General features: G+C 54.0%; 1 protein-coding gene across 1 annotated transcript in view; it reads left to right on the top strand.

The window, feature by feature from the left end:
- Nucleotides 1-27,013, top strand: part of Sptb (spectrin beta, erythrocytic) — a 119,025-nt gene extending 92,012 nt beyond the window's left edge. The window contains exons 21-36 of the mRNA XM_060387689.1: nt 26-232; nt 685-774; nt 2,152-2,430; nt 2,967-3,097; nt 3,721-3,925; nt 4,146-4,520; nt 5,649-5,893; nt 7,221-7,359; nt 7,750-7,834; nt 8,809-9,005; nt 9,278-9,327; nt 9,801-9,876; nt 20,195-20,451; nt 23,372-23,545; nt 23,844-23,886; nt 24,051-27,013. Of these exons, the coding sequence (XP_060243672.1) occupies nt 26-232; nt 685-774; nt 2,152-2,430; nt 2,967-3,097; nt 3,721-3,925; nt 4,146-4,520; nt 5,649-5,893; nt 7,221-7,359; nt 7,750-7,834; nt 8,809-9,005; nt 9,278-9,327; nt 9,801-9,876; nt 20,195-20,451; nt 23,372-23,545; nt 23,844-23,886; nt 24,051-24,218 (2,721 nt within the window). The 3' untranslated portion in view covers nt 24,219-27,013. The remainder of the gene's footprint in view (nt 1-25; nt 233-684; nt 775-2,151; nt 2,431-2,966; nt 3,098-3,720; nt 3,926-4,145; nt 4,521-5,648; nt 5,894-7,220; nt 7,360-7,749; nt 7,835-8,808; nt 9,006-9,277; nt 9,328-9,800; nt 9,877-20,194; nt 20,452-23,371; nt 23,546-23,843; nt 23,887-24,050) is intronic.
- The last annotated feature ends 195 nt before the right edge of the window (nt 27,014-27,208 follow it).

Below are 27,208 nucleotides of genomic sequence, written 5' to 3'. Positions count from 1 at the left end.
ACTGACACTGTTTCCCGTGTCCCAGCGAGTGGAGGACCAAGTGAATTTGCGGAAGGAGGAGCTGGAGGAACTCTTTGCCGAGGCGCCCTCGCTGGGAGCGGAGGCAGGAGACACAGACATGAGCATTGAAAAGCGGTTCCTGGACCTCCTAGAACCTCTGGGGAGGAGGAGGAAGCAGCTGGAGTTATCCAAAGCCAAGCTACAGATCAGCCGAGACTTAGAGGATGAGACGGTGCGTGGGCTGCAGCCTCTCTGCCCCGGGGGTGGGGGTGGGGGGCCGAGGCGCCAGCTGCCGTGGGGGTAGCTGGCTGCTGTCCAGAGCAATCCTGGGAGCGGATGACTGGTCACCTCGCCCCTTATCTCATAGGGCTGCTGTAGTGATTGCACTGAGTAGAAAATCAGGGCGGTGGGTACTTTGTGAGTTGGGGGGGGGAACTTACCAGCCACTCGATAGTACTCCTGGGGAGATGGAGACCAAGAGCCCGCTTTGGGAGCTGCAACAAGTTATTTGGAACCTTACTTTGAAATACCCCGTCTGTAAAATGGGGTGGGGGTGGGGGGTGACCCAGAGGGAGTGTTGAGAAGAACCAGGCACTCATCTGGCTCTTTATGGGAAAGGATGGCTGTCTTCAAAGATGATCATACTGTGTGCCCCCCCTCCCCCCCGCCTTCTGGTCCCTGCAGCTCTGGGTGGAAGAGAGGCTGCCCCTGGCTCAGTCAGCTGACTATGGCACCAATCTGCAAACTGTGCAGCTGTTCATGAAGAAGAACCAGGTGAGGCTCATCTCAGCGGTGCATCTGCCCCTGCTTGTTGCAGCCCGGCCCCAGGGGGTCCAGCCTGGCCGTGATGTGCAAAAGGCTGGTGACAGCAGATTATTGCTCCTGATGGTAGCTTTCCAGTCCCCTGGCTTCGTTTGAAGTTTCAGTGCAGAAAGGGCTTCAGTGGCGGCAGAGAGGAAGGATCACAGAGGAAATAGGCAGCTTGCCATTTGACTCTGTCAGGCTCGTGAGTGCCTGGCTTGGGGCTCAGGGGTGGGGGGTGTTGTCAATATGTTATCCTAGTCCTGTTTTCGGTAGCCTCCCAAGAGGATGGCACCAGCACCCGTTCCACTCCCTTGCCTTCTTCTGGGGCTGAGCTTGGCATGCGCTGTTTTTAGGGTATACAGATGCTGTTCTCCGGGACACGTGACCACCCCCGTGAAGCTCAACCCCATTAGAAAGCCATTGACTTTGGACTCTGAGTCCCAGAATAAGCATCTGCTGAGCCACTCTCTTAGGACCGATTAGGAACCCCAAATACCAGCAGATGCCAAACACTTCCCTTGTCAGGGCTGCGGAGGGAGTCTGAATCCTGCAAAAGCACCAGCTGTGGGATTACAGTGGTTTCATGCCCAGCCTGGGATTGGCCTCAAGCCTTTCTCCAGAAGTCAGGATTCTGGGTGTAAAATACAATCACACACTCAGGCGGGACAGGTGTTTGTGCGACTTGTTCTTCATGTGTCTTTTAAGTGTGGTAGTCTGTGCTGTGCCCACACCCTGTCTCTGACCCTGTCTTTAGATGGTTTTAAAAGCTTTGGGGAAATTGTCAAGATGGAGGAAACAGGTATAAAGGAGCCCAAGAGTATGTTCAAAAGCTGCAGCCTAGAGTCCTAGAGCAGCCCAAAGCCATGGCAAGACCCACATACACTGGGCATGAGGTGAACACCCGTAGTCCCAGTTTCTGGGCATTGTGGAGGCAGAAGGGTCACAAGTTCAAGGCCAGCCCGAGCTACATGACCCTATCTAAAAAGTGTGGGGCTGGAGTTGGGAGAGGGCGTACTTAAGAACCCAACTGAGTTCAGCTCCCAGCACTTCCAACAGCCGGCTCAGAGCTGTCTGTAACTCACAGTCAGAGGACTCTAATGCCCTCTTCTGGCCTCCACGGTACCTGCACACATGTGGCATACACTCAGGACAAATGAGTAAAAAAAATAAATTAATAAATAAAAATCTCAAAAAACAAACAAACACACAGGAAGACTTTGCCATCTGCTACAGCTGTGTAACAGTGCCAGAAGACCACCTGCACAGGTGGGAGGGCGGCAGGAGGGGCCTCCTCTTCGGTTGGAAGGCTCTGCCTAACGGGGAGTCCTTCCTTCCTCCCGGCCGCAGACCCTGCAGAACGAGATCCTAGGCCACGCACCTCGGGTGGAGGATGTGCTGCAGCGAGGCCAGCAGCTGGTGAAGGCGGCGGAGATTGACTGCCAGGACATCGAAGAGCGCCTGGGGCATCTGCAGGGCTCGTGGGACACGCTGCGGGAGGCGGCGGCCAGCCGGCTACAGCGCCTGCGCGACGCCCACGAGGCGCAGCAGTACTATCTGGACGCCGGCGAGGCCGAGGCATGGATCAGCGAGCAGGAGCTCTATGTGTTCTCCGATGAGCCCCCGAAGGTAGGTTGGGCCAGTCGGCCGGCCAGCTGAGCGATAGGCAGAGCTGCGGTAGACAAGTCCCTGGACAGCCTGGGAATCGGGCGTAGGAGAGAGTGAGGGCCAGGTGTGGCCACAGATTCCTCCTGCTGTCCCGTGACACTGCCTTAGGGTGCCCCACTTCATTGAGAACACCCCTACGGGTTTCCCACTTGCCCCCCTGGGGGGTGTCCCATCCAACAGCTCTTCATAGTCATATTGTGACCGAGCTGTGAGACGGGGTGACAAAGGACATCAGGGGGTCTGTCAAGACCGCAATGACCCCCCCAAAAGCCATTGTCATCTTAGGGGACTGGGGGGGAGTTGGTTACCTTCCCTGAGCCAGCTAATCCAGGACCTAGGACATTTTCATGGGGACAGACTGTCCGAGCTGGGCTGAGCTGGGAACAGCCCTCCCAGGAGTCAGGAGCAGGAAGGGAAATTTGTGGCTCTCCTCGTCCAAAGGAAGGAGCGTGGTGGGGCACGGGGGGCCCTGGCGCTGACCCCCGGATGCCTCGCAGGATGAGGAGGGTGCCATCGTGATGCTCAAGCGACACCTGCGGCAGCAACGCACCGTGGAGGAGTACGGAAGGAATATCAAGCAGCTGGCCGGCCGCGCCCAGAGCCTGCTGTCTGCAGGCCACCCTGAGGGGTATGTGCGTCTCCTGGGCTGGCGTGGCCGGGCGTGGGCATCAGAGCAGGCACTGACCCTTCAGGTCCAAGGAGGGAGAAGCGGGAGTTTCCCCAGAACCGGAGTCCCTGTTCCATTTTTATCCCTTGGTTTGTGTCACAGAGTCGTACAGGGTAGGCCACGGAGACCGCATTTGTGTAAAGGTCAGGGTCAAGCACACCCCCCACCCCCAGTGACCTGAGAGCTCCCGCCTTTTGAAGAGCTAATTGGGGTCACTCCTGCTGAAGCTGCGGGGCTCCCTGGGGAGGGCAGTGAAGATGCCCACCTTTTGTGCTTGGACCTCTGACCTCCCCAGAGAGGTGCCACGTTGGGACAGAACTCCAACACAGTCCTGCTCTCATTATGGCCTAAGGGGAGCAGGCATTCCTTTTTTCCCCAGTTCTTTTCCCAGAAAAGCCACAGTGATTTCTGGGGCCAGGGGCTCTGGGTCCTTCTATTTTGTTTCGTTTTGTACCATTGTACCCAGGATGGAACCTATGACCTCACACCACACCCCGGGCAAGGTTTCAGCCTCAGAGCTGCCCCGAGGCCATGCTCTGGGTCTCGATGGCCTTCCTTAAGGTGTTTCTCGGTTTGACTCCCAGGGAACAGATCATCAGACTCCAGGGGCAAGTGGACAAACAGTATGCGGGGCTGAAGGACATGGCTGAGGAGCGGAGGCAGAGGCTGGAGAACATGTACCACCTGTTCCAGCTCAAGAGGGAAGCTGACGACCTCGAGCAGTGGATTTCAGAAAAGGAGATGGTGGCCTCCTCCCAGGAAATGGGGCAAGACTTCGACCACGTGACCGTGAGTGCCCACAGCTCGCTCCTTTCCAGGCCCATGGGACTCCCCCGCCAGCTGGAAGGAAGTGCACAGAGATGCAGTCACACCAGTGGACAGTCTACCCCGGGGGAAAGCGTGGCAGCTGGCTCCGGGTGGCCATAATGGCAACCTGGCCAAGCGCCCCTCCCCCGCCCCGCCCCCATGCCGCGCCCGGCTAACCACATCCTGTCTACCCTGTGTCCAGATGCTCCGTGACAAGTTCCGAGACTTTGCCCGGGAGACTGGGGCAGTCGGGCAGGAGCGAGTGGACAACGTGAACACCATCATCGAGCAGCTCATCGATGCAGGCCACAGCGAGGCGGCCACCATCGCCGAGTGGAAGGACGGCCTAAACGACATGTGGGCGGACCTGCTGGAGCTCATCGACACCCGCATGCAGCTGCTGGCGGCCTCCTACGACCTGCACCGATACTTCTACACGGGCACCGAGATCCTGGGCCTCATAGACGAGAAGCACAGAGAGCTGCCGGAGGACGTGGGGCTGGACGCCAGCACGGCTGAGTCCTTCCACCGCGTCCACACTGCCTTCGAGCGGGAGCTCCACCTCCTGAGTATGCAGGTACCTCACGCCACCCGCATCCTGGCAACCACCTTCTCCCAGGGCCGGGGAGCCCCACTTGGCTCCTGCAGGAGAAACCTCTAGAATGGGCATCAAATTTCTCTTCCTTAGACAGCCAAGCAGCTCAGGACCGAGCTCAGCACTTCTCTTGTTAGCTTCAGGAGGGGTGACTCTTCAAGCGGTAGTTTCCCGGCTTACGTACTGTTTACAAGCTAACACACAGTGGTTTGGTTTGGTTTTTTTGTTTTTGTTTTTTTTTTGTTTTTTTTTGTTTTTGGTTTTGTTTTTTTTTTTTGTTTTTTTTTTGTTTTTGTTTTTGTTTTTTTGTTTTTTTTCAGAACCGGGTATTGTTTTAAGGGATGTATGTAGTTGCTGGATCTTCATAGGCAGCTCTGAGGAGGCACTTGTGTCATGTTTGCAGATGAGGACAGTGCGGTAGAAAGGGTCGCTGTTGCCTGGGCAATAGTAGATACGAGGTGTAGCCAGAACCCAGGCCTTAGTGGCCTGGCTCTAGACCTCTCAGGCTTGGTTAGCAAGCAGACAGGTCTACCTCTGACGGGCCTTCAGGGTCCCTGAGATCTACCTAAATCTCCTCTCTAATCACTGGGGGAGGGACCTCTGTAGACTCTAAATTCTTCAGAGCTTGTGTAACAGACAGTGAGGGACTCCGGCTGCCAGCAGCTCCCTGCATTTCGAGGTAGACTGAATCCCTTGTAATTCATCATAGGTGTTTGTCCTTCAGCTGAAGGTGGGGCCTGGGCTGTAGCCATGTCTGGGGTTTCAGCACTATTGAGGCAGGCTCCATTGAGGTTTCAGAAGTGAGGCGTCATTGTCCCTGAGTCAGCCCAGTCAAAGGATTTGAGGTGGGCCCATCCTTGAAGAGGCGGCAGTGCGCAGGATAAATAAGAACCAGGGAGCTGGGTGTACGGTTCCAATCCCAGCTGTCCCCTGGGTTAGTGGGAGGAACCTGGGGACGTCCAGTGAGCACCTCTGTGCCTTGGATCCCCCATCACAGAAAATGGAGGAGAGTTAGGCGGATGAAGTAGAGCAGGGGAACCCTACTGGGCGAGCTCAGAGGGAGACTCCCTGCCGGCCTCCCATCTCAGATCCAGGGTTGCCCTGTCACAGGTGCAGCAGTTCCAGGAGGTGGCCACCCGGCTGCAGACGGCCTATGCCGGGGAGAAGGCAGATGCCATCCAGGGCAAGGAGCAGGAGGTGTCTGCAGCCTGGCAGGCACTGCTGGACGCGTGTGCCGGCCGCCGAGCGCAGCTGGTGGACACGGCGGACAAGTTCCGCTTCTTCAGCATGGTCCGAGACCTCCTCTCCTGGATGGACAGCATCATCCGGCAGATCGAGACCCAGGAGAGGCCCAGGTGAGAGGTGTCCTCAGGGACGCGCTACTGCATCCCCGGAGAGTCGAGGCTCCTCCAGGAGGGGTGCTCCTAGACTGCCCAGTGCTTGGAAATTCCTGGGGGTTACCAGGGACCTGATCTGCATCCAGGTGGAGAATACTTTGTCTTCTACCTGGAAAACTGACTGTTTCAACGTAAAAGGATGAGATCAGCCATTTAGAATCTCTGTGGGGACCATGTCCGCTATTATAGTGAAGAGTACATGAGTCGTATATCCAGAGCCGGGCAGGCCCAAGACCATTCTTCCCCTGGGATGTCAAGGTCACTCTCCTAAAACTCACTCTAAAACTGACTAGCCGTGAGAGGAAGGTCAGGCTCACGGCAGTTGAAGTCCAGAGGGCCTGGGCGTCTATACCTGCAAGTACTGGTGACCTGTCTCTGTCCCTCTACCCGCACAGGTACTTCAGCATTTTTATTGAGATATAAATCACATGCTATCCTTGACCTTTTTAAAGGATGTCATCCGTGGGATTCATATATTCCTAATTATGCAGTCATTACTCACAATCTAAGTTAATATATTTCATCATCACCACGAAAGAAGAAAGGAAGGAAGGAAGGAAGGAAGGAAGGAAGGAAGGAAGGAAGGAAGGAAGGAAAGAAAGAAAGAGGGAAAGAAAGAAAGAAAGAAAGAAAGAAAGAAAGAAAGAAAGAAAGAAAGAAAGAAAGAAAGAAAGAAAGAAAAGAAGCAATTCTGGCCTGGCAGTGGTGGTGCATGCCTTTAATCCCAGCACTCAAGAAGGAGAGGCAGGCAGATCTCTGTGAGTTCGAGGCCAGCCTGGTCTACAAAGTGAGTCCAGGACAGCCAGGGCTACACAGAGAAACCCTGCCTGGAAAAAACAAACAAAAACAAAAACATTACCATGCATAGTCACTCACTGTGCTCCCTGCCTCTGGCTCCCAGGGCACTTGCTTTTCTCCTTCCTGACTCTCTAGATTGACCTATTCTCTATGCTTTGGATAAATGGTATCACATAGTATATTGTCTCCTGTGACTGGCTTCTTTCCCTCAGCCTGTTTCAAAGGTTTGTCCATGTAACATGATTCGGTAATTCGTTCCTTTTTATTGTCAAATAATATTCCCGGGCTTCTTTAGGGTCCATATTCTCCTTGCTCAGCCACTGACCAAGGAAGACACTAAAATGTCAGTGTTTCTGCCAGGCCTGGGGCAGAAGAGGAACTCCTGAGTAGCCAGAGAGAAGAAAGAGTAAAGACTCCTTGAGGCAGGTCTGAATGGCCCGATTTTGTCTCTCAAACTGCCTCTCTGCCCCGGTCCTCCTGTCCCCAGGGACGTCTCCTCCGTGGAATTACTCTTGAAGTATCATCAGGGCATCAAGGCGGAGATCAACACCAGGGCCAAGAACTTTAGCACCTGCCTAGAACTCGGGGAGTCCCTGCTACAGCGGCAGCACCAGGCCTCAGAAGAGGTGAGTCCCTCCCTGTTCCCGTCAACGTGCTTGCCGGTCGGGAAGCTTCAGGGAGCGGGGAGGAGGATGCAAGAAGGAGCTGAGGTGCCTACAAGCCGGAAGTCAGAGCCACACCAAGCCCATCCGCTGCCTTAAGGACGTGAGTGCTCCCTGCAGGCTCAGACCTGCCCAGTACCCACGTGTGCCCATCCTTTGGAGTTGACCCTACTCTACTGGTGACACACCTAAAGGAACCTTAAAAGGATGAAGTGATTTACCTAAGGCTACATGCTAGCAAGCAGCGGAATCAAGACCTGAATCCAGAATTGATTGACTAGGCTTGCTCTTTGCAGCTGTCTGTGAGGGCCTGGTCCGTAGAAAGCCTGGACCTCTTTTCTTTCCTCTCCACAGATTCGGGAGAAATTGCAGCAAGTGATGTCCAGGAGGCAGGAGATGAATGATAAGTGGGAGGCCCGATCTGACAGGCTGCACATGCGTGAGTATTGCTCAGGGCAGGGGAGCCTGAGGGCAAGGTCCAGCAGACCCCTACTGGAGGAACAGGGTACCACACCATGCCTGGAAGAAACTCCCTGGCAGTGACAAAGCTCCGGGCCACAGGCCTGAGGAGAGGCATGCGGAAGGCCTTGGCTGATGTGTGCTGTGCCCTCTTATCCCTGCCCACCCCCCTTCTCACCCACCGGTGCCCAGTTTGGTTCCCCTGCTGAGTTGTGGTTTGGGAGGGGTCAGGGCAGCTCTAGTTTCCTCTGGGTATTGGCTTTCTGGTTGGTTGTTCTGTGGAGGTCAGGAGGTCTGTCCTCCAGCAACTGGAGGCTAAAGGGAGGCATGGGGGAAGATCTTAGCTCTCGGGAAAGCTATGGGCAAGGTTAAAGCCAGGACTACTTGGTCCCCATGCTTGCTTGTCTGTGACTGTGTGAGAGAGACAAGGGCAAGAATGTGAAGCAGGGAACTGTTCCCTAAAGCAAGGCAGTGTGAGCCACAGTGGAATTGATTTCAATGGCTCCTGTAAAAATATGCCTGCTGACTGCGCCTGGTGTTGTATGCCATTAATCTTAGCACTTGGGAGGTGGAGGCAGGACGATTGAGAGTCTCAGGCTAGCCTGGGCTGAACTCTGAGACCTCAAAGGCCCAGGGATAGAGATGAAACTTAATGACAGAGTATTTACCTAGCATGCACAAAGGCCTGTGTTTGATCCCCAGAACCACACAAAATAAAAATAAAGGAATACACACACACACAATTTGATATACATGTAAGTAAAATTACATACATGTAAACTTTTATTTATCTGTGTAAGCACTGGTAGAGATGGCATGGGCCTCTAGTGTGGGAATGGAGTGGCTTTAGGTAAAAACTCACCGCTGAGCAAGGTGCCCATATAGGTGAGGAACGCCTCAGTGCTAACGGGCCCTCGGCCCCTCGGATGGGCTTGTGGCTTGTTCTCCTGGCAGTGCTGGAGGTGTGCCAGTTCTCGAGGGATGCTTCTGTGGCCGAGGCATGGCTGATTGCCCAGGAGCCTTACCTGGCCAGCAGGGACTTTGGACACACAGTGGACAGCGTGGAAAAGCTCATCAAGAGGCATGAGGCCTTTGAGAAATCCACAGCCAGCTGGGCAGAGCGCTTTGCTGCCCTGGAGAAGCCCACCACGGTGAGCTGAGGCCGTGTGGGGGAGCGGGGAGGGCTGCAGCTTTTGGGATGGCGTGTGGCGCCGTACTCACTCTCAGCCAGTTGTCTCGTATTCAGGCTGGTGTAGGAGGGTGGACAGGTAACGAGAGCACTGATGTGCAAACGGCAGAGACAACGGAGGGACTCGGGCTGCCGACATTAGGGCATCGTGGGGTGCAGGGCCAAACTTAGATCGCCTGCGAATGTGGCTCCCCTGTGTGGCTGCTCTGACCTCTTGAACTTTTCCTCCCCCAGCTTGAACTTAAGGAACGCCAGACTCCCGAGAGACCCACAGAGGAACCTGGGTAAGTGTCAGCCCCGTGTCCCATGTACAAGGAGGGAGGCAGGTGGTAAAGGGGGTGACTGGGGAACAGGAAAGGGAAGCTACCAATCAGCAGCTGTCATGTGAACAAAAAGACCTCTGACCCCGCCTGGGTGCCCTGTCAGCACAACCGGGAATGTGCGGAGCTTGAAAGCTGTGTTGCACCAGACACAGAAGCCTGAAGGCCAACGCAGGAAGGAAGGGGTGGCTAACACCAGCTGTGGCTAAGGCAGCCTGTCCCTTAGGAACCCCTGGACACTGCCCCTAAGCTGTCTCACACGGAACTCATCCATTTCTGAAGTTATCTACCTTCACTTTTCCCATGAAGCCTCGGGGCAACTCCTGGCTGAGCGCCTCCGAGCCGAGGATTAGGCCCTGTGCATAGGTGCAGAGCCAGGGAAAGCCAGGCCTTGGAGGGAGGCACCTGGCACTAAATGGAGATTATGTCTCCCGCAGGCCTCAAGAGGAGGAGGGCGAGACTGCCGGCGAGGCTCCCCAGGTCCACCATGCGGCCACTGAGAGAACATCCCCGGTCAGTTTCATGTCCCGCTTGTCTAGTTCCTGGGAGTCACTGCTGCCAGAGCCTGCTCACCCCTTCTAGGCTCAGCCAGGGGCAGAGGAAAGCAAGGACAGAGTGGGCTTCCTGGTCCCTACCCTCGCCCTGCCCGCATGGGCCTCTAGGAGCCTCTTCAGATCAGTCTACTTTTCTACTTAGATTTTAATTCTTAAATGATTCCTCTCCTTCCGACCCCAAGCCGGCCCACCAACAGGACTCTACAATTTGGTTTTATCTAGTCCAATAAATTTTATGGGACAAATAAATACATCACCATCAGCACGGGGGTGGGGGGAACACACACACTTTATACACAGTTGATTCCTTTGGGTACATGGTTCCTCTTCCCATGTTCCTTCAGACTCCATCCTTAATGCAGTGGCCCCCTCCTTAAACATGCTGCCACATACATGTATACATACGCAGGAACCGACAGACCGCCTCATCCTGCCTGAGGCCACCCCACAGGCGTTTCATGCAGCGAAACCACACTTTCAGCAGATTTCTTCTTTCTAGGCAGAGGCCCATCCCCCCCCCCCCGTGGCTACCGATCATAGAGTTTGACTATGGAGATGGTTCTAAGGCAAGATTAGACTTGAGTCCTGCAAGTGTGAAGGAGACCCCCAGAGCACGCCTTATCTGAGGGGTCTAAAGAAGAGTGGCTTGCAGAGGCCCAGGACAGACAGCCATAGGCCCTCACCCAGAGCAGGTTCTTCTGGACCGTGGCTGGGAAGAAAGCGAGAATCCACATGTGGCTTGCACCACTTGGTGGATCCCTGTGACATGTGGCTTTGGGGATCCTGGGAGCAGCAGATAATTCATGTGCCCTAGTGTGAGTGACCTGGGTAGGGGTTTAGAAAGATCAGCATCCTTTGTGGGAATTTCCGCCACATGGGCTACCCCGAGAAATATTCACACAAGTCCCTGTTCAAACACACACATACCCGCCCGCACGCAGTTCCTTTGGTGCCCTTTCTGGACGGTACCAACCCATCCTGCCCAGCAGAGGGCACTGTTGAGCTCTGCTGGAGGACCTGTCTCTGAAGATCCCACTGACGCTCCCATCCCCCTGTCCATGGTAGACAGCCCTCCCTTCTCCCCCCGACCCCCCCGGCACCAACCCCCCTGACCTCATCCCCACCCTCACTCCACCCCTGCCAGAGGGAAAGAGAACTCCGGGGGCTGCTGTGGACTGTGAACAAGGGCTGGAGCTGTCCCTGCCTCCCGCCTCCACCCGCGCTTCTGCCCTTGCATCCCTGTGTGTCTGCATGCCGTGGTGTGGCGTTCCCTCCCCCCCCCCCCCGGTGTGCGGGCTTCATGACCACCCGAGCATCTCCGACACCATTGTCTTGTGTACGTGTACGTTTGTGCAAGCGTAACTACGTGTGCACCCAAGCCGCCTCCATCCAACGCTTGAATATCACTGGGTTGGGAGGAATAAAATTTGCTTAAACCTGAGTGTTTCTCTGGGGGAGGAGTGAGCCTCTATGGGAGGCCCTTGCTGAGGAACCAGCCACACACCAGATTGGAAAAGCAGCCCATGCCTGTACCAGAAAGCAACCGGATGACTAATCAAATGAACACCAGGCCCAGGGCCTCCTGGAGACAGACTTCCTGCTGCAGCGTCTTTCCAGGCCTTACAGTGCAGGGGGAGGATCTGACTCCAGATCATCGTTTATCTGAGAAAGGATGGAGCCCGTGCTCCTCCCGAGCTCACTGCAGCCCCCTTTTACCACCCCTAACAGACCTCCGGCCCCTCCCAGGAAGGTTCGGCTGTCTGCTGCGCCTTCTCGTGAATAGGCCTGGGGTGCCATGGCTCTCCTGCTGACCCTTTGTGCAGTCTGGTGTCGGGTCCTGTAGTTTAGACACATGCCACATCGCTTCGTGTAAAAGCCCTTACTAATGCATGTCGCTTCCTGCTGGAGTCCTGGATGGGAGTGGGCCACACCCCCTTGCCCTGTCTGCCTCCCACAGGGCGGCACCCTGCAGGCCCCAAGCCAGCCTTTCCCTACCCATGCGTGTACGTGGAATGACTGAGCTGCCAAATCATCACCGTGCAATGCCACTGCTGTCCCTCGCCTCTGCATGTTAGAGTGCCTTCTGGTCAAAACAAAACAAAACAAAACAAAACAAAACAAAATCAACCCCCACCTGTCCTTTCCCACAGGTAAGTGTGAGGCCACCCCAGAGGCACAAAGCACCACAAGAAGCAGGACTTGGAATGAAGTCAGGGTGTCTGGGGTCTGGCTCCCCCCCTCCCTAAGTCTTTTGCCTTGTAAAGGTCTCTCTGTAGGGTTACAGAAGGTCCCCATTCCCAGGTATCAATATTGCAGCCTTTAAGGGAGGGCCCGGGGGAGATGGCTTTCCTGTTTTCCTACCAACTGCTCCTAACCATGGGCCCCACCAGATGCTATGAGGCCCCGGCTGGCAAAGAAGCGGTCACAGGCTGGCACATTTGCTGTCATCCCTGTTTGAAGAAAGGGCTGGGGGTGAAGCTCTATAGTGCTGGAAGGGGGCCTGCTAGCTTCTTTGTGCCTTTGGCCAGAGTGCGATACATGAGGACATTCTGGAAGGGGCAGATCCCTCTCTGCCTTGCATGCCTCCCCTTCTCCTGGGAAAGGCCTTGAGGCCTTTCTGAGTTATCTTCATCTTCCAGGCATGGCTACCTCAGGCTCCTCAGTGTGGTGTTTGTGGGAAGGTGTTTTCTCCTAGGAAGGAGGAAAGTGGGATCTCGTGGTTTAAAGAGGGAGCAAGCTTCCCCAGGCTCGAGGCCTCTTCCTACACACTGTGCTGTTTCACTGTTCCTGCAGGGCTCCTGTGATGACAAGAGTAGCATTTCGTAAAGACATGGTGCTCCCAGGGGCTGTGACAACCAACAGTCTTTTCTGTTTGGAACCAACATACCTGCCTCCTGGTCCCCAGGCTAGACGCACTGTGCAGTGCAGGGCCCTGGGAATCAAGGCCACCCCAGAGAGTAGCAGAGGCGGGTGCTAGTCATGGTCAGTCTTCAGCAGGCTGTCAGGGGAGACAGCCTTACCAGAGGGCAGTTCATGGGCATCACTTTTAAGTGCAACCTTCCATGATTGGCAGCACAGCCAACTTCCCTGGAGATTTTGGCTGAGCATCACAGCAGGGCTGGCTGACGGGGTGATGCAAACCTCTCTGATCTTGTCTCTTCCGTTGTCTCAGAGGCTTTGGGAAACCAGCCAGCACTTGCAAAGTAGCCCTGGGACTGTGCGGGCACTGCCATCGGGGTCCGTGGGCACCTTTGTGCCAAGGCCTTTCTAGCTGTTGCTCCCAGCAGCCCGGAGCTTTCAGCAGCCAGCAGGGAAGCTCTGACGTCGGTGGCTGTGGTGGGTGTGGGATAGCAGCTGTGTTTCTTCTTGCCTGAACAGCTTTCCCAGTCCTTGCCCCTCCCCACTCCCCCCACCCCCCGAACAGAGGGTTTTTTCAGACATTTTGCCGTGAATGCAAATCCTGTTTGTTCCAAGTGGGCAGTCTTGGCCTGGAACAAACGTCAGCTTTGCCCCAAACTTGGGTGTGTTTCTGTCTCCCCGGGATGCCTGAGTCAGCGTGGCAAGGGCGTGTCTGCCTGCAGCCCGGAGCTGTGCCCTGGCTTTCTGGAGAAACCTGCTCTTCTCCTGGACGTTACCCACGGCTGGGTGTGCCCAGCTCGCTTTGCTATGCCAGATGCCAGTGCTTTAGCCCCTCTGCTGCTAAATCTCCCCAAGTTCCTTGTTTCAAGCTGTGTGTTCCAGCGTCCCCAATACTGATGGACTCAGGATGAGACTCCGCTAACATTCAGAAGCGCCTCAGAAGTGGGTGGGAAACTGGGTGCTTGGACAGTTAGTGCCGAGGTCCAGGTCACTGAGAAATCCAGCAGCCTCCAGCCTGCTCCTTTAAAGTCAATACGCTGGCGATCCTGGGTGCAGGCTGCTCCTGAAGATTCCTCTCTCCTCTGGTAGAAGTGGACCAGGTCCCCTCCCGTGTCCAAGAGGAGCCTGCAAACCACCTTCCTTTTGCTTTGTCCGGTGACCTGCATTGTGTTCCCTCCATCTTGCCCAAGTATCCCAGTAACCGTCTCAGACAGCTGGACCTTGTACCTTGTAGGATTATGCAACTCTGCTTCCAAACCCCGTTTGCAGGAGCCCCTCACCATCTCCTGGCCTGCCATGGAGCTGTTTGCTACCTGCCGGCAGTTTGCCTTTCCTTCCCCGCCCCCACACTTCCTGTTCAGCGCGGCCACTCCTTTCTCCTTTGGGGTAGCTAGCTCTCTCTCTCTCTGTGTCTACCCCAGGTCTCCGTGTGTTCATGTCTTTGGCCGCCTTCGACTCAGCAAACCGATTCTTTTTCGACCCTTAGGACCAGCTGTCTTCAAACAGCCTTTACAAACTGTCTAGACAGCCCTTCTCCCTCGGAGTCCAGGAGCCAAGACTGGGGAGTAAACATCCTGGATTGGTGGAGCGGCTGCTCAGCTCACCCCGCCATGTTGGGTTGCCTAGGGAATCTAGCAGAGTGTCCTCTGTGCCACACACAGCCCTTTCCAGGGTAGCCTGGGCGTGATTGCGCCACCTTAACCAATTGGCCGCGTGCCTTATGTAAGCTGGGCGCATCTCACTTAGACTGGGAACCCCGTCAGGTGATAGATATTTTCTTCAGGAGTCGTGGTGTTGACACGCTCGTAAACACGCCTGGACTGAGTAGAGGGGCCGCTGTGTTTGGAGCTGGGCAGACTAACCTTTCGTTGTTAGATATTTGGCCGCGGGCAGGTTTCTGGTTCCCGCTGACTCCTGGTTCTCCTAATCTGTGATACGGAGAAGCTGCACGGCTTGCAGGAGAGGAAGTATGTAGAGAACTTAGCACTCGGTCATTTAGGTCCCGTCCTCCTCACCCCAGCCCTTTGTCTTTTAGAAGAACCTTCCCCTGTATAGACTCTAACATCATCTAGGTCCTAGACACCAACTAGTCCGTAGGCCTCCATCCTTAAGTCTCTGTCTGTGTATGCTCTAGGCTCATGTCACAGAACGTCTCTCAGTGCTAATGCCAAGCAGTCTGTTCTGAGGTCCATCTCCGGACCCTGGTTCTCACCAACATTAACCTCAGCGAGAAGACGGTCAGCAGGGTTCTTTTGCTCACGAGTGCATCTTAATTCACTGAGCAACTCCCAACTCCAGGACGACCCTGTGGTCCCAAGCCAGGATATTTTTGCCTGTGGAATGAGTGGTCTGTGTGCGGTTCCCCGACGCCACCTGCTGGCTGGTCCTGGAAATACATCTTCCAAGTCAGTCCCCAGAAGAAACTTAAACCCATTCTGTCCACTTCCCTTCCCCACATCTGTGAGGCAGATTCTTGTATACTCCCCACACACACACCAGCCCTGCTTTCCAGCAAGGCTGTGTGCTTAACAGCCAAGCTTATGCAGTTTGCTTGACTTTGCAAGGCTCTGTCAAGATTCCACCAAGACTGAGTGGCTGTTGTCCTTCCGTCAGGAGCCTGGGGCCTCTCAATCCCTTGAGCTCCTACAAGCCTCATCCTAGCGTCTTTTCTTCCCACACTGTTCCTTAGCCAGCAGCCAGTGTATTTCTCTGACATGGTCCCAGCAACGGCTGCATACACCTTCCCATCAGGCGTCTCTTCTTGTCTGTTCTCCAGATCTGCAAACCAGCCTCCCCTGAGGCCAGTGTCTCCTCCCGTGGCAGGCCCACCCTGCCCACTTGCCCCCTCTTAGGGTCTAGACGCTTTCAGAATTTCCTCCATGTAGCCCCAGCATTCTCCTTCAGGCTGTCCCCAGCTCCTCCAGGTGCTGCCCTGTGGATGGAGAGCTCTGAGTGATGCAGAGCCTGAATCTTCCTGGTGATCAAGGCCTGCTGGCTGCGTTCATAGCGGATATCAAGGGCCCTGATCACCTCGCCGTTCCAGTGCCCACGCAGATCTGTCTTTAACGTGCGCCTCTGCTGGCCAGAGTCTACATCCCTGACACCAGATTCCCCTGCCTGACAGGCTCACGGGGTCTCACCCTCAGCCCACTGCACGCTTCCAGGGAGAGCAAGGAAACTGCCAGCTTCTCTTCCCTAGACTGGTGGGGCTTTTGGTTTTCTTTGCTTTTGTTTCTGTTTTTTGAGACAAGGTTTCTGTATGTAGCCCTGGCTGTCCTAGAACTTGTTCTGTAGACGAGGCTAGCCTCAAACTCACAGAGGTCTATCTGCCTGCTGAGTGCTGAGATTAAAGGTCTGCGCTGCCATCATCACCACCAACCACCACCACCAGGCAAGATTGGGCCTTCTGCCCCAGGCATCCACTAACATGATCTCTGGTTCCATTGTTGGATGGGTCAGCTGTTTTCTGGGAACACCTGGCTGCTTCCAGCCCGGAAAGAGCCAGTAACTCATTCAGCAGGCCTCAGTTTCATTCATTGACAGGTTTGGAGCTAGGCCCAGGCAGCCCAGGGAGTGGCTGGGTCTCTGGCCAACCTTTGGTTTCCTGACCACCTGCATGCCTAGGCCTACCCCAGGGTCCTGTGCTTGCCTCCCTTTCAAATTTGCAAGGAGCCATGCTGTAGACTCTTGCCCTCACTCTGCTAACTTGCCACGTGACCCCATATCATTCCCTGGAGTTTCTGGAACCCAATTTTTGGATCTCTGGTAGGACTGGCTGGTTCAGTGGTTCCCCAAGACCTATGCACAGCCTCTAAAAGCCTAAGAATGTCTTCTTGGCTCCGTTGGGGGGGGTGCTCCATCTGTCCCTGTCACCTCCAGCCATCCCCAGTGGGACCTGCTTTCCTAATAAGGCCTTCATTGCTGACTCCGGCCTACATTCCCTTCTACCCTTCCACCTTGGAGGAGGCACCAGCTGCAAGGAAAAGGCCCCAGGGGGAATTCCTAATCTCGTCTGAATTCCAGTGTAAAAACCTCTGCCCAAGCATCAGGCAGAGCACAAGCAGGACTGACCTTAAGCTAGGAGGCGGCTCCCTCTCACCTCCCTGCTATTTTGGGAACTTTGCTCTGCAGGTCAGAACCCTGGTAGTGTTTCGGTTTGTTTGGTTTTCTTTGCTTCTGACCACTGAGTCTAGGTGAAGCCTTTCTCAGCATCTTCACATCGTTCTGAGATCTTTGTAAAACTCCTAATACGGATGACCAGGACCTTCCCACTAAGGACCATGGTTGACCTCAGCCCCATCTAGTGACTTCGAAGCCACCTTCTCATGTCCATCTTCAGGCTCTGTGAGCTTCACAATGAGTCCGAGCTGCCTGAAGGGCTTTCACCTGGTCACCATAGTTCCCCCCCTAGTCCTGTCTGGAGCCTTGGAATATCCCAACTGAAAACAGCAGAAGAAATAGCAGGTAGAACCTGCCTGCCAGCAAGCAGCTCAGATTCCCCATTAGGCAGTCACAGAGGCATCCTGAGGACCCCATACTCTAGCAAAAGAGTATTTGAGACGGCCACGTTGACCACACAGGCACTGCCCATGACAGCTCAGCAGAGCCAGGAGAAGATGGGTCTGGCTGGGTTGGGATCATAAGAACCAACACTTACAGATACTTATCTTCCTGTGAGAGGCTTCAAATCACCTGTTAGAACAGACACAAGTAGCAGCCTACAAGCAGACAGAATCAGGAAGGTTTAGTGACTCACTGAGTTCTCTCCTGTTCCCAAGATGGATGTCCCGGGACTTCTCTCTAAGCCTCTCTGGCCCAACACCTGGGCTTTGGGCCATAGAAAGAGTCTAGTGGGGTGAAGTTCAATGGGGGAAGAGGTGAGCTGCTTTGGAAGGGGTCCTTTCCCTTTCCCATCCTCCCCTACACCTCCAGAAGTTGGCCAGACTTCCTTGGGAGCTGAAGGAAAGGGAAAATCCTGGAGCTGCTCCACCCTCTCCCGCTTCCACCTTCCTTCCAGCAGATCTTCTGTAGACCTTCCCCCATCCAGGAGGGAACTGAGGACTTCCAGAGCCCTTCACCCTCACCCTCATTTTTGGCTCCTCCTTCTCAGGTCTTGATCTTTGTGTAGGGTTGGAGGCAGGATACACCGAGATCCACCCCAAAACCAAGACCAGAAAAGAACTCTTGGCATAGCCTGGAAACCCCCATGTTTCAAAGCTCACTTGTAAAGCAGCCAAGTCTGTTCAGAACACCCTGGCTCCAGCCTCGGCTAGTCTCTGCCCAGTATGCCGCAGGAAGAAGCCAGGCCTAGCTGAATCTATCTTGATTTTCAAAGACCAGTTACTCAGTTACTCAAAAGATGGGAAAGGGGGTAGAATTAAAAGCATAGAAAGCAAATGCAGGAGGGCGGAGGCTGGGAGGGGACAGCCGAATGCACAGTTGTAACCAGCTGGTGGCTTCCTGTACCTCTGTACCATCTTCTCCCCATCCTGGCTCATCTCTAGAGGAAGCATTGTGCTCACACTTTCGTCCTCTAGACATAGTCCCCTCTCGTTGAGGATAAGAAAGCCCCACTAGATTCGAGGCTGGAGCTGAGAGGCAGGACAAAAAAGAAGGCTTCCCTTTCTGTGTTGGCGACTGCCTCTAGAACTTTCTATCAGAGGCAGAGGTAGGCTCCACTGGGGCCACAGGACTCCAAACTGAAGTTTGAGGACCTGCCCCTACCACTCCTGATCTTTCTCCACACTAGAAAATTACCTGTGGGCATTCAGAGCCTTGGGGCCAATGCTAGCTCATGGCAGGCACTGAAATATAAAATCTTCAGCATAGAGAATAGTGGCCTGGCCACAACCCTCAAGGGATTTTAACCAAGGAAAGGAAATGGCAATAAAATGCCGGCCTGCCTAATTCTGGAGCGCGTTCTCCTAATTGCTTTGTATACCCGTTAGCCACATGATATCCCAAAAGTCATTAACCTCTGTGCATCGTTTTTTCTCATTATATATAGAAATGTTTGGTCAGTGGTTTCCAAATGCTTCCAGCCAGGTTTCCTTTCCTTTGACTGAAGTCTTCCTGGGACCCCTACTTAAGAGCTTGTTTCCTGAGCGGTATTAATGCGATGGATACCAACACAGCTGCTCCCTACTGCCTTTGAACTTCCCCTGCCTAACATTCCATAATGCCACCTCAGGCAGAGCCTGGTCCCTGGGGATGTTAAAAGTACTCAGTTTCATCATCAAGAGTCAGTTCTATGTGCCCACATCCCCCTCTTTCTGCTTCAGGACCGGGAAAGGCTAAGCCCCCAGTGAAAAGAATGTGGCCTGCTCTCTCCTCACTCCTCCCCGCTGCTCCCCAATGTTCTTCTGAACATCCACGCAGTTGCTGGTGCAGAAGACAGAGCTCCAGAGCAGCCCGCTCCCTGCCTGGAAAGCTCTGGTCCTCCGGGGCTGCATAGCCATGGCCTTGACTCCTCAGCCATCCAGATGGGCCTGCTAGGGACACCTTCCCGCTCCATCATGATGCGCTGGCCCCGTTGCCCAAGTCAAACTGCCTTCTTGGGCACCCATACAGAAGACTCTACTGTCGTTCCTGCCTCAGCTGGCAACGGAGGTCTAGCCGCCCCCACCTTCTGCCGCCTCCAGTGCAAGGGCAGGTCAAAGAGGCCCTGTATGAGATGTCCAGCTAGGAAATGGGGTGCCCCTTCTCTTTTCATCGGCACCGAAAAACCCACAGCTGGGAGCTGCTCCCCTCCCACAGCTTGGTCTTCAGGACACCACAGCCTTTCCAAAAGACAAGCCGCCGGTGCAAGCTAGGAACCCTCGCCCTGTCTAACATGCTCCTGCCAGGTGACAGGAGAGGGGCTGACAATCTGAAGAGACTCCGTTGTTTTAGAAAGCGAGAGGATTGCTTTTCAACATTTTTTGGCTAAGGTCCGCTGTGGCGTAAGGTGGGGGAGACTTAGGGCTTTGGTTACAACTTAAGGTTACAGAAGAGTACCCTTACTCGTTCAGACGGCTTGTGTCGCGTCCATGCAGTAGGCCCTTTTGGCAAAGTATTTCCAGAGCCTCACAGTGTCTCTAAGTTGGAAATATCTGGAGTAAGCAGGCCTTAGAGAGCTCGCCCACAGCCTTGAAACCCATTCTGGATGTGTTAGTCACCAGAACTCCCCCCTCCCATCTCCCTCTGACAACCCTCTTTTGCTAATTAAGATGAATGATGAGGTCACCCCACTGCGATCAGCGGAAATGGAGACAGGGACTAGGAAAACGAGTAGGTATCCATTGCAAGATATAGGAGAGCCAGAGTGAGTCCGGGAGCTTGTGGCAGAGGAGAGGTGGGCTCATGGAGAGGGCCAGAGAAAAGCTCTCCCTGGCCTGAACCCTCATGAAGGCATGCTCCTCTCTTGTGCCCCTGAGCAGGGGGAAGAAAGAGGGCCACGGCCTCAGGACCTGCAGCCGCCACCCCCGCCAGGACACCACAAGGAGGAGGAGAAATCCGCTGGGGATGAGAGGCCTGCCACAGAGCCCCTCTTTAAGGCCCTGGACACACCTCTGAGTGAGGGTGATGAGCCGGCGACGCTGCCAGCCCAGCGGGACCTTGGGAACACTGTGCAGATGGAGGGCTACCTGGGCAGGAAGCACGACCTGGAGGGGCCCAACAAGAAGGCCTCTAACAGGTGTGTTGGGGAAGGGCCACCAGGGAGGCCAAGCGGCTCCAGGGGTCACGACACCAGTGGAACTTCGATGAGATGGGTGCTTGCTGGGCAGAGCGGGCCTGAGCCTCTGCCCATTGCTGTGTCTTTCTTGGCCCAATAGGAGAAACCTTTCTTGATTTGGGTTCTGGATTCAAATACTATGATTTCGTCGAAGATTACCCAAATGCCTCCTCCCCCCCCCAAGTTATGTTCCCCATTTGTAAAATGGGATGAGGATGGAGCTGGGTGTAGCGGTGCATGCCTTTAATCCCAGCACTAGGGAGGCAGCGGGAGGCGGATCTCTGTGAGTTCAAATCCAGCCTGCTCAACAGAATGAGTTCCAGGACAGCTAGAGCTACATAGTGAGACCCTGTCTCAAATAAAATAAAACAAAATATAATTTTAAAACGGAAGGAGGATGGATGATGAAAACAGCAGACCTTTTCAGACTAGACCTTGTGTCTGGCATGATAAGCCAGATATGATAAGCACTGGCCAGCTATCACAGGGTTAAAAGTCTTGGCGCTGACATGGTCTTGACCAAGCCTCACTGTTAACCACCTGGACATCACTTTCTTGGCTGTAACATGGGAGATGACTAGGGAACATTAATGACCTAAATGCCTTCTTCAGGTCCCTTCCAGTGCTGATGGAAAGGTAGCATCCACTGAGCTAGTCATGTCTGCCCCTGCCTGGGGCCTTTTCCTTTCAGCAGCGTTACAGGGTCTAAGCCAACCGCTTGTGGCTCATGAGAAGTATGCTCAGATGGAAAGTGCAAAAAGAAGGCAGGGGTCAGCACTGGGAGGTGAAAGTCAGGGTTACTTCTTGAGCTTCTGTCCTGACTGAAGAAAGCTGTTTCATACTTCAGAAAGGAGCAATCATTCGGGGATCAACCGGCCTGAAGAGACTCATTATGTAAGTGCAGTGTCTAGGGAAAGGGGAGCTAACATTTACCCGGCATCTCCTGCGGGCATGGCAGTCTAGAAGGACTGGTCGGATCTTTGCATTTGCGACAGAATACTGACATTTACATGTCCCGGATGGGGAAATAGCACCTCAGAGGTTAAGTCATTTGCTCAAGGCAGGACTGTACACCAAGAACCGTTTTGGCCACTGCCTATCTGCAGGAGGTTGGACCCTGCGCTCAGATACCTGGGCTTTTGTGAAAAGGGCTCTGTAGCCACCTCGTCTGAGTCAAGGTCTCTGTTCGGATGGATGGTACTTCTTTTCTCTACCTCCTCCTAGATCCCCACTTGCCTTCAGAAGACAGACAGACAGAGGGAGGAAAACAGAAGGAGCAGAAGCTGAGTGCTCCTTACCCTAAAAGTGCAGCAACATGCCCCCCACCGTCAGTACAGGAGCTCGATAAGCCCACCGTGAGAGCTCAGGAGCTCCATGTTCTCCAAACACAAACATGGAAAGGAGCCTAGACTTGCAGAAATCTGCTGTCTGAGGGTTTCTTGCTTTTTTCTTAAATGATAGGACTGAGTTAAACATGCCTCTAACACTAACTTCAAGACATGTCTAGGCTAATACTTAAAATTCTGGCTCAAAAAACAAACACAAAACAACAGAAAAGCAGCTAGGGCATATATATATACATATATATACATATATGTATATATACATGTATATATGCATGTATGTATATACATTATATGTGTATATATATGCATGTATGTATATACATTATATATATATATATATATATATAAACAAAAAGCCTTGCTCAGTTCTGCACACTGATGCATCAAATATACAAAGAATAAAGAAATAGCTTGAAATTCTTAGAGAAACATATCCCAAGAGAAGATCAGAATCATGCATGGCATTTGCCCAGCATGTGAATGAAAGATCCTGGGTTTGTTCCCTAGCACTGTACAATTTAAATAACTAAATAAACAGTGGCTAGGGATGGGACACATTAGTAGCACATTTGTCTAGCATGTTCAAGGCCCAGAGTTCTAACTCCAGCATGAAAAAAGGGGAGAGACTCAAGATCATTTCCTAGTGTCTATATCAGGTGGCTCACAGAATGCCTGTCTAGCGTGCTTGTGGCCCCAGGTTCAAGCCTCAGTACCACCAAAAAAGAAAGCAATCGACCATTTTGATAAAGGAACATTTTCGGTAAATGTAGTTTCTTAGGCTTCAATATATATCACGTTACTATTGAACTGTAGATAATTTTTCCACTATTATAAGGTCCACCAATAATAGGATACCAGATGGCTATGCAAAATCACTTTTAAATGATATTGGGGTTGTGAAGAAGTACTTAGAGCATAATGTTGTGCTCAGTTTTAAGCTGACTATAAAACTGAGTATAGAGGGCTGGGCATGTGGCTTAGTGATATATGTTCCAGACTCTGGGTTCAATTCCCAGCAGGGGCCAGGGATGGGAGACTGAACAAGAGATGATGCAATCTAATTTTAGTTATCGCCGAGTCAAAAAATGTCAACCAAAGACTAGGAGCACACACAATATATGAACAATAGTTAATTTCTGGTAGTGAAATTACATGTGGGTGGTTTTTAATCTTCCCCTGTCTTTTTAAACAATAGAATCTGCTACTATTTACCTAAGCAAAAAATGGTGCAATAGAAACAAGCATCGACGGTGATGGCGACCGCCGACAGCGCACACAGCACACGCTTTAATCCCAGCATTTGGAAGGCAGGGGCAGGTGAATCTCCGTGCGTTTGAGGCCAGCCTGGTCTACAAGGATGGGTGACAGGACAGCCAGGACTACACAGAGAAATCCTGTCGTGAAAAACCAAAACAAACAGAAAACACACACACAAACAAACAGAACAAAACAAAACAAAGCAGCAAGGCTCTAAGAGCTGGCCGTGAGCTGCTGTATGGGGACCACAGGTGACCGGCTTGTTCACATTGTTGCAGATCCTGGAACAACCTGTACTGTGTGCTCAGGAATAGCCAGCTGACCTTCTACAAGGATGCCAAGAACCTGGCCCTTGGGATGCCCTACCATGGAGAGGAGCCCCTGGCCCTGAGGCATGCCATCTGTGAGGTTGCTGCCAACTATAAGAAGAAGAAGCATGTATTTAAGCTGAGGTGAGCTCTGCCGCCCGGCGCCTCTGCCCTGAGCCCCGTGCCTTTTTGAACCTTTACGCTGATGGCTCCATTGAGCACTGACGACCAGGTAGAGATGCACTGAAGGCCAGCTCCAAGCTGGAGGTGTTCCTTGGGTTCTTTTTAAAAGATGGATGGGTCTCACAGACTTTTAGCTTTCTTGGCTGGCCTGCTGTCCTAGAGGGACATGGGTATCAGGCTGTGGGACACCGCCTAGCTCTCGGTCCAGGTGAAGCCTTCCGGAGATGGTACCATGACACAAAGCCCTTTGTCTTCCTAGACTAAGCAATGGCAGTGAATGGCTCTTCCACGGCAAGGATGAGGTAAGGGCAGGTGGCTACCTCAGATGGGGCTAACGGTGGGAGTGGGTGGAAAGCTGACACTTGCCCTCGGGGCTCCCCCGGAAGGGAGCAGTCACAGAAGTGCACCACGTGACCTTCCCCCCCCTCCCCCCCGCCCCTGACTCCTTGACATTTCCACCCTTCAGGAGGAGATGCTGCTGTGGCTACAGGGCATGAGCACAGCCATCAACGAGTCCCAGAGCATCCGTGTCAAGGCACAGAGCCTGCCCCTGCCTTCCCTGGCTGGTCCCGATGCCAGCCTCGGCAAGAAGGAGAAGGAGAAGAGGTTTAGCTTCTTCCCCAAAAAGAAGTAGCAGCTGGAGGGAGGGCCCCGTGGGTGAGGCCGGCCAGGCAGCGCTGCAGTGTGCTGCATCGGGACGCTCGAGGACCAGGAGCCCGTGGCCTGGACCTCTGCAGCTGCCAGTCCTCCTCCTGCCTGCCACTCACTGCCTGCAGCCCGCCTGCCCGAGTTGCGCGGGGCCAGTCCCAGGGCCCCACACTGCATAATAGCCGCCTTGCCTGCCTGGCCTTCCCGATGCCTGCCGACTGTCCCTCCACCTCCCCTATCCCATGCAGCTGGCTGGGCTCCAGGGACTGGAGGTACATCTCCTTGGGGGGAGGGGAGGGCCGGAAACGGTTCTCTAAGGCCTACACTCTCTTCTTCCTGCCCACAGCAAACTGGGAAGCCTGATGGGGTTCCTCCAGCACTGCCCACTACCACAGCAAATCCCCTTTTGGGGCGGTCACTGACTACAGTCAGCCAGGGAAAGAAAAATGACAACATATTGTCAAAAATGACAATAGCCACCCTGCCCCTCAGGGGTTAGGAGGAAGGGCCTTCAGAGCCCCAGCTCCGGGCATGGGGCTGGTGGAGTACCAAGGGCACAATTAGGGATGTCAAGCGTTGAGTACTGCCAGTCTCCTGCCTGCTAGGCTCCCTCAGAAATAGGACTTTCTCCTCAGGGCTAGTGTGCCCCCTCTTTTCTCCCCCCTCTCATACCCCTAAGAGTTTTGGTGAGTCCTGAGTGAACGAGCCTCTTCCTCCCTTTGCTCCTCCTGGCATCAGCATTGCGTTAGGACCAGAAGCCTTCACACCACTCTTTCGGAAACCCTGGCTAGAGCTGAGGGTTTAGGCCTCTGTCGCAGGAGGGACAGACAGGTCCCAACACTGCTTCAGGCTCTGCCTCTATAGTGCGGCCCTTCCCCCCCACCAGTTGCTGTCAGACCAGCAATAGGTGGCCGGGGCTCGTGTCAGATACAAGCTGAACGCCCGGGTCCTGCAGTAAAGTAACTCAAAGCTAAACACCCACTGTGCCCCGCCACCGCCATGACCCCTGCAACTGGCATCATCCAGGCCAGTGGCCGGACACAGGGCTCTGTCGTTACCTAGGGGTGACAAACGCAGGCACGAGACACAACTACCCCCGAAACATAGGGATGGATGAATGTTGGGGCCACCGTCATAAAGGTGTGACCCTCTTGATTAGTTTCCGCAGGCCTTATCTTAGATTTGGGGCCGGGGGTGTGTGTGTCACATAGAGATCACCAGACATCTACCGCTCCTCTCCAAGCATCAGAAGGAGCTCTGCAGCCTGACCCTGGGGAGTGCTTTCCCACACCTATGGAAGAACAGGACCATCGGTCCCGCAGGCTTTCCCTGCTATGCAACTCAAAGCACTGCACGCAGCTCCAGCCCAACAAGAGACAGTCGAGTTGAGGGCAGGCCTTTTGATCTAGGAGACCATCTGTGTCTCAAGGGCCCACAGCCAGTTTCTACTGCCTTCCCCATGGGCAAGGCTCAGCGGTAGGCATACAGTTACTAGGCCTTCCCAGAATCCCTCATTGCTGGCCAGGCAGGTAAAGCTCAGAGACGAGCTGCACTCTGTGACCCCCCCAGTATGGTGTAACCACGGAAGGGAAGGCTAAGGCCCAGTGGGGCCAGTCTGTGCCGGGCCTCAGTGTATAGGACCCTATAGTTCCCTCCTTCTACAGGGAACGGTAGTCAGCGCCACCCACCAGCCTCTTTGTACAGCTGGAGAAACCAAAGCAGTAGGCAGGGAGGCGTCTGTATCCCTGACAATAAAAAAAAAAAACAAAAAAACAAAAAACAAACAAAACAAAACAAAACAAAACAAAAAAAGCCTTGGTGCACACTGAAAGGCATGTCTATCTCCGGGCTCCTTGCTGAAGCATTAAGTACCGAGCAGCTCCTTCGGGCAGTTTCCCTGGCCTAATCTCTGGGGGACCAAGGGATGGATGAGGGTCTACAGCTCCCCTCTAACATGTACCCAAGTAGTACCTGAAGCGAGGACTTTCCAGTAACTCCACAGAGCCCAGAAAGAAAAGGCTCCAATGGAAGAGCTAGAATTTCACCCCTCAAAGGATTACACAGGGGTAGTGAGCTGCACGGGACCTGCCACCACAGCCGGCTCCCCACACTCCTCACCCACGTCACCCAGGCCCCAGGCACTCAGCCCTGCTGGACTGACGGACTGCACACGGCCAACTTGGCGGGAGCCCTGTGCACCCCAGAGCCAGGCTCTCGTGGTGCCCTGGCAAGGCTGGTATTTTTCTCCTGGCGTTTTCTACTTGGCAGTCTTTCTTGACAGTCTTCCCAAACTGGGTTAACACAGCTCCAGTCCACACCAGCATTAACAGGTCTCCTCCCTCCCCAAGGCAGCTGGAGGAAGCTCTCTGGGCACAGCCAGGCAGTTTGCCTCCCCTCCCTGTGGCCTTTGTCCTGGGCTTCAGCAGACAGGCTGAGGGGGAACAGAGAAGGTCTGTGTAGGCGCGGCTCCCTCCCACCCCATCTTCTCCTTCCTGCCTGTTGGGGGCCAACAGGTTCCCTAAGGCTGGTCCTGGATACCCTTCCTCCCTCAGCAAGAGGAGGCAGAGATTCAGAGGAGGAAGAGGCCCTTGGCCCAGCAAGCTCAGGGAGGACACGAGAGAAGGTGGCTGTTGGGGAACGCAACCCTGTTGGGCACAGATCACGCCATCTGGGGCTGGTCCTGGGGCTGGCTGGGGCTTGTCCTCCACCTGCTCAAATGTGCTTCCACCAGAGGAATCCCATTTACTAGGTCTTTTTCTAATAAATCAATAATACTCCGTACTTGTTTGTTTACTTGACTAGCCTCTTGTTCCTTTGAACTGGACATCAGAGGGCAGGCACCATGGAAACGGGGGGGACAGCTAGGATTTAGTTTAGTTTGTTCCTCAGAGTATTATGGGATGACTCTTCTGGTGTCCAGGCCCTAGGCCCCATCTGAGACCCTGGGGAAGCTTGCTCATTCATGAATTCAAAAGT

The sequence above is a fragment of the Meriones unguiculatus genome, chromosome 7, assembly GCF_030254825.1.
Source record: "Meriones unguiculatus strain TT.TT164.6M chromosome 7, Bangor_MerUng_6.1, whole genome shotgun sequence".
NCBI classification, from domain to species: domain Eukaryota; kingdom Metazoa; phylum Chordata; class Mammalia; order Rodentia; family Muridae; genus Meriones; species Meriones unguiculatus.
This window is presented reverse-complemented; position numbering and strand designations above follow the sequence as displayed.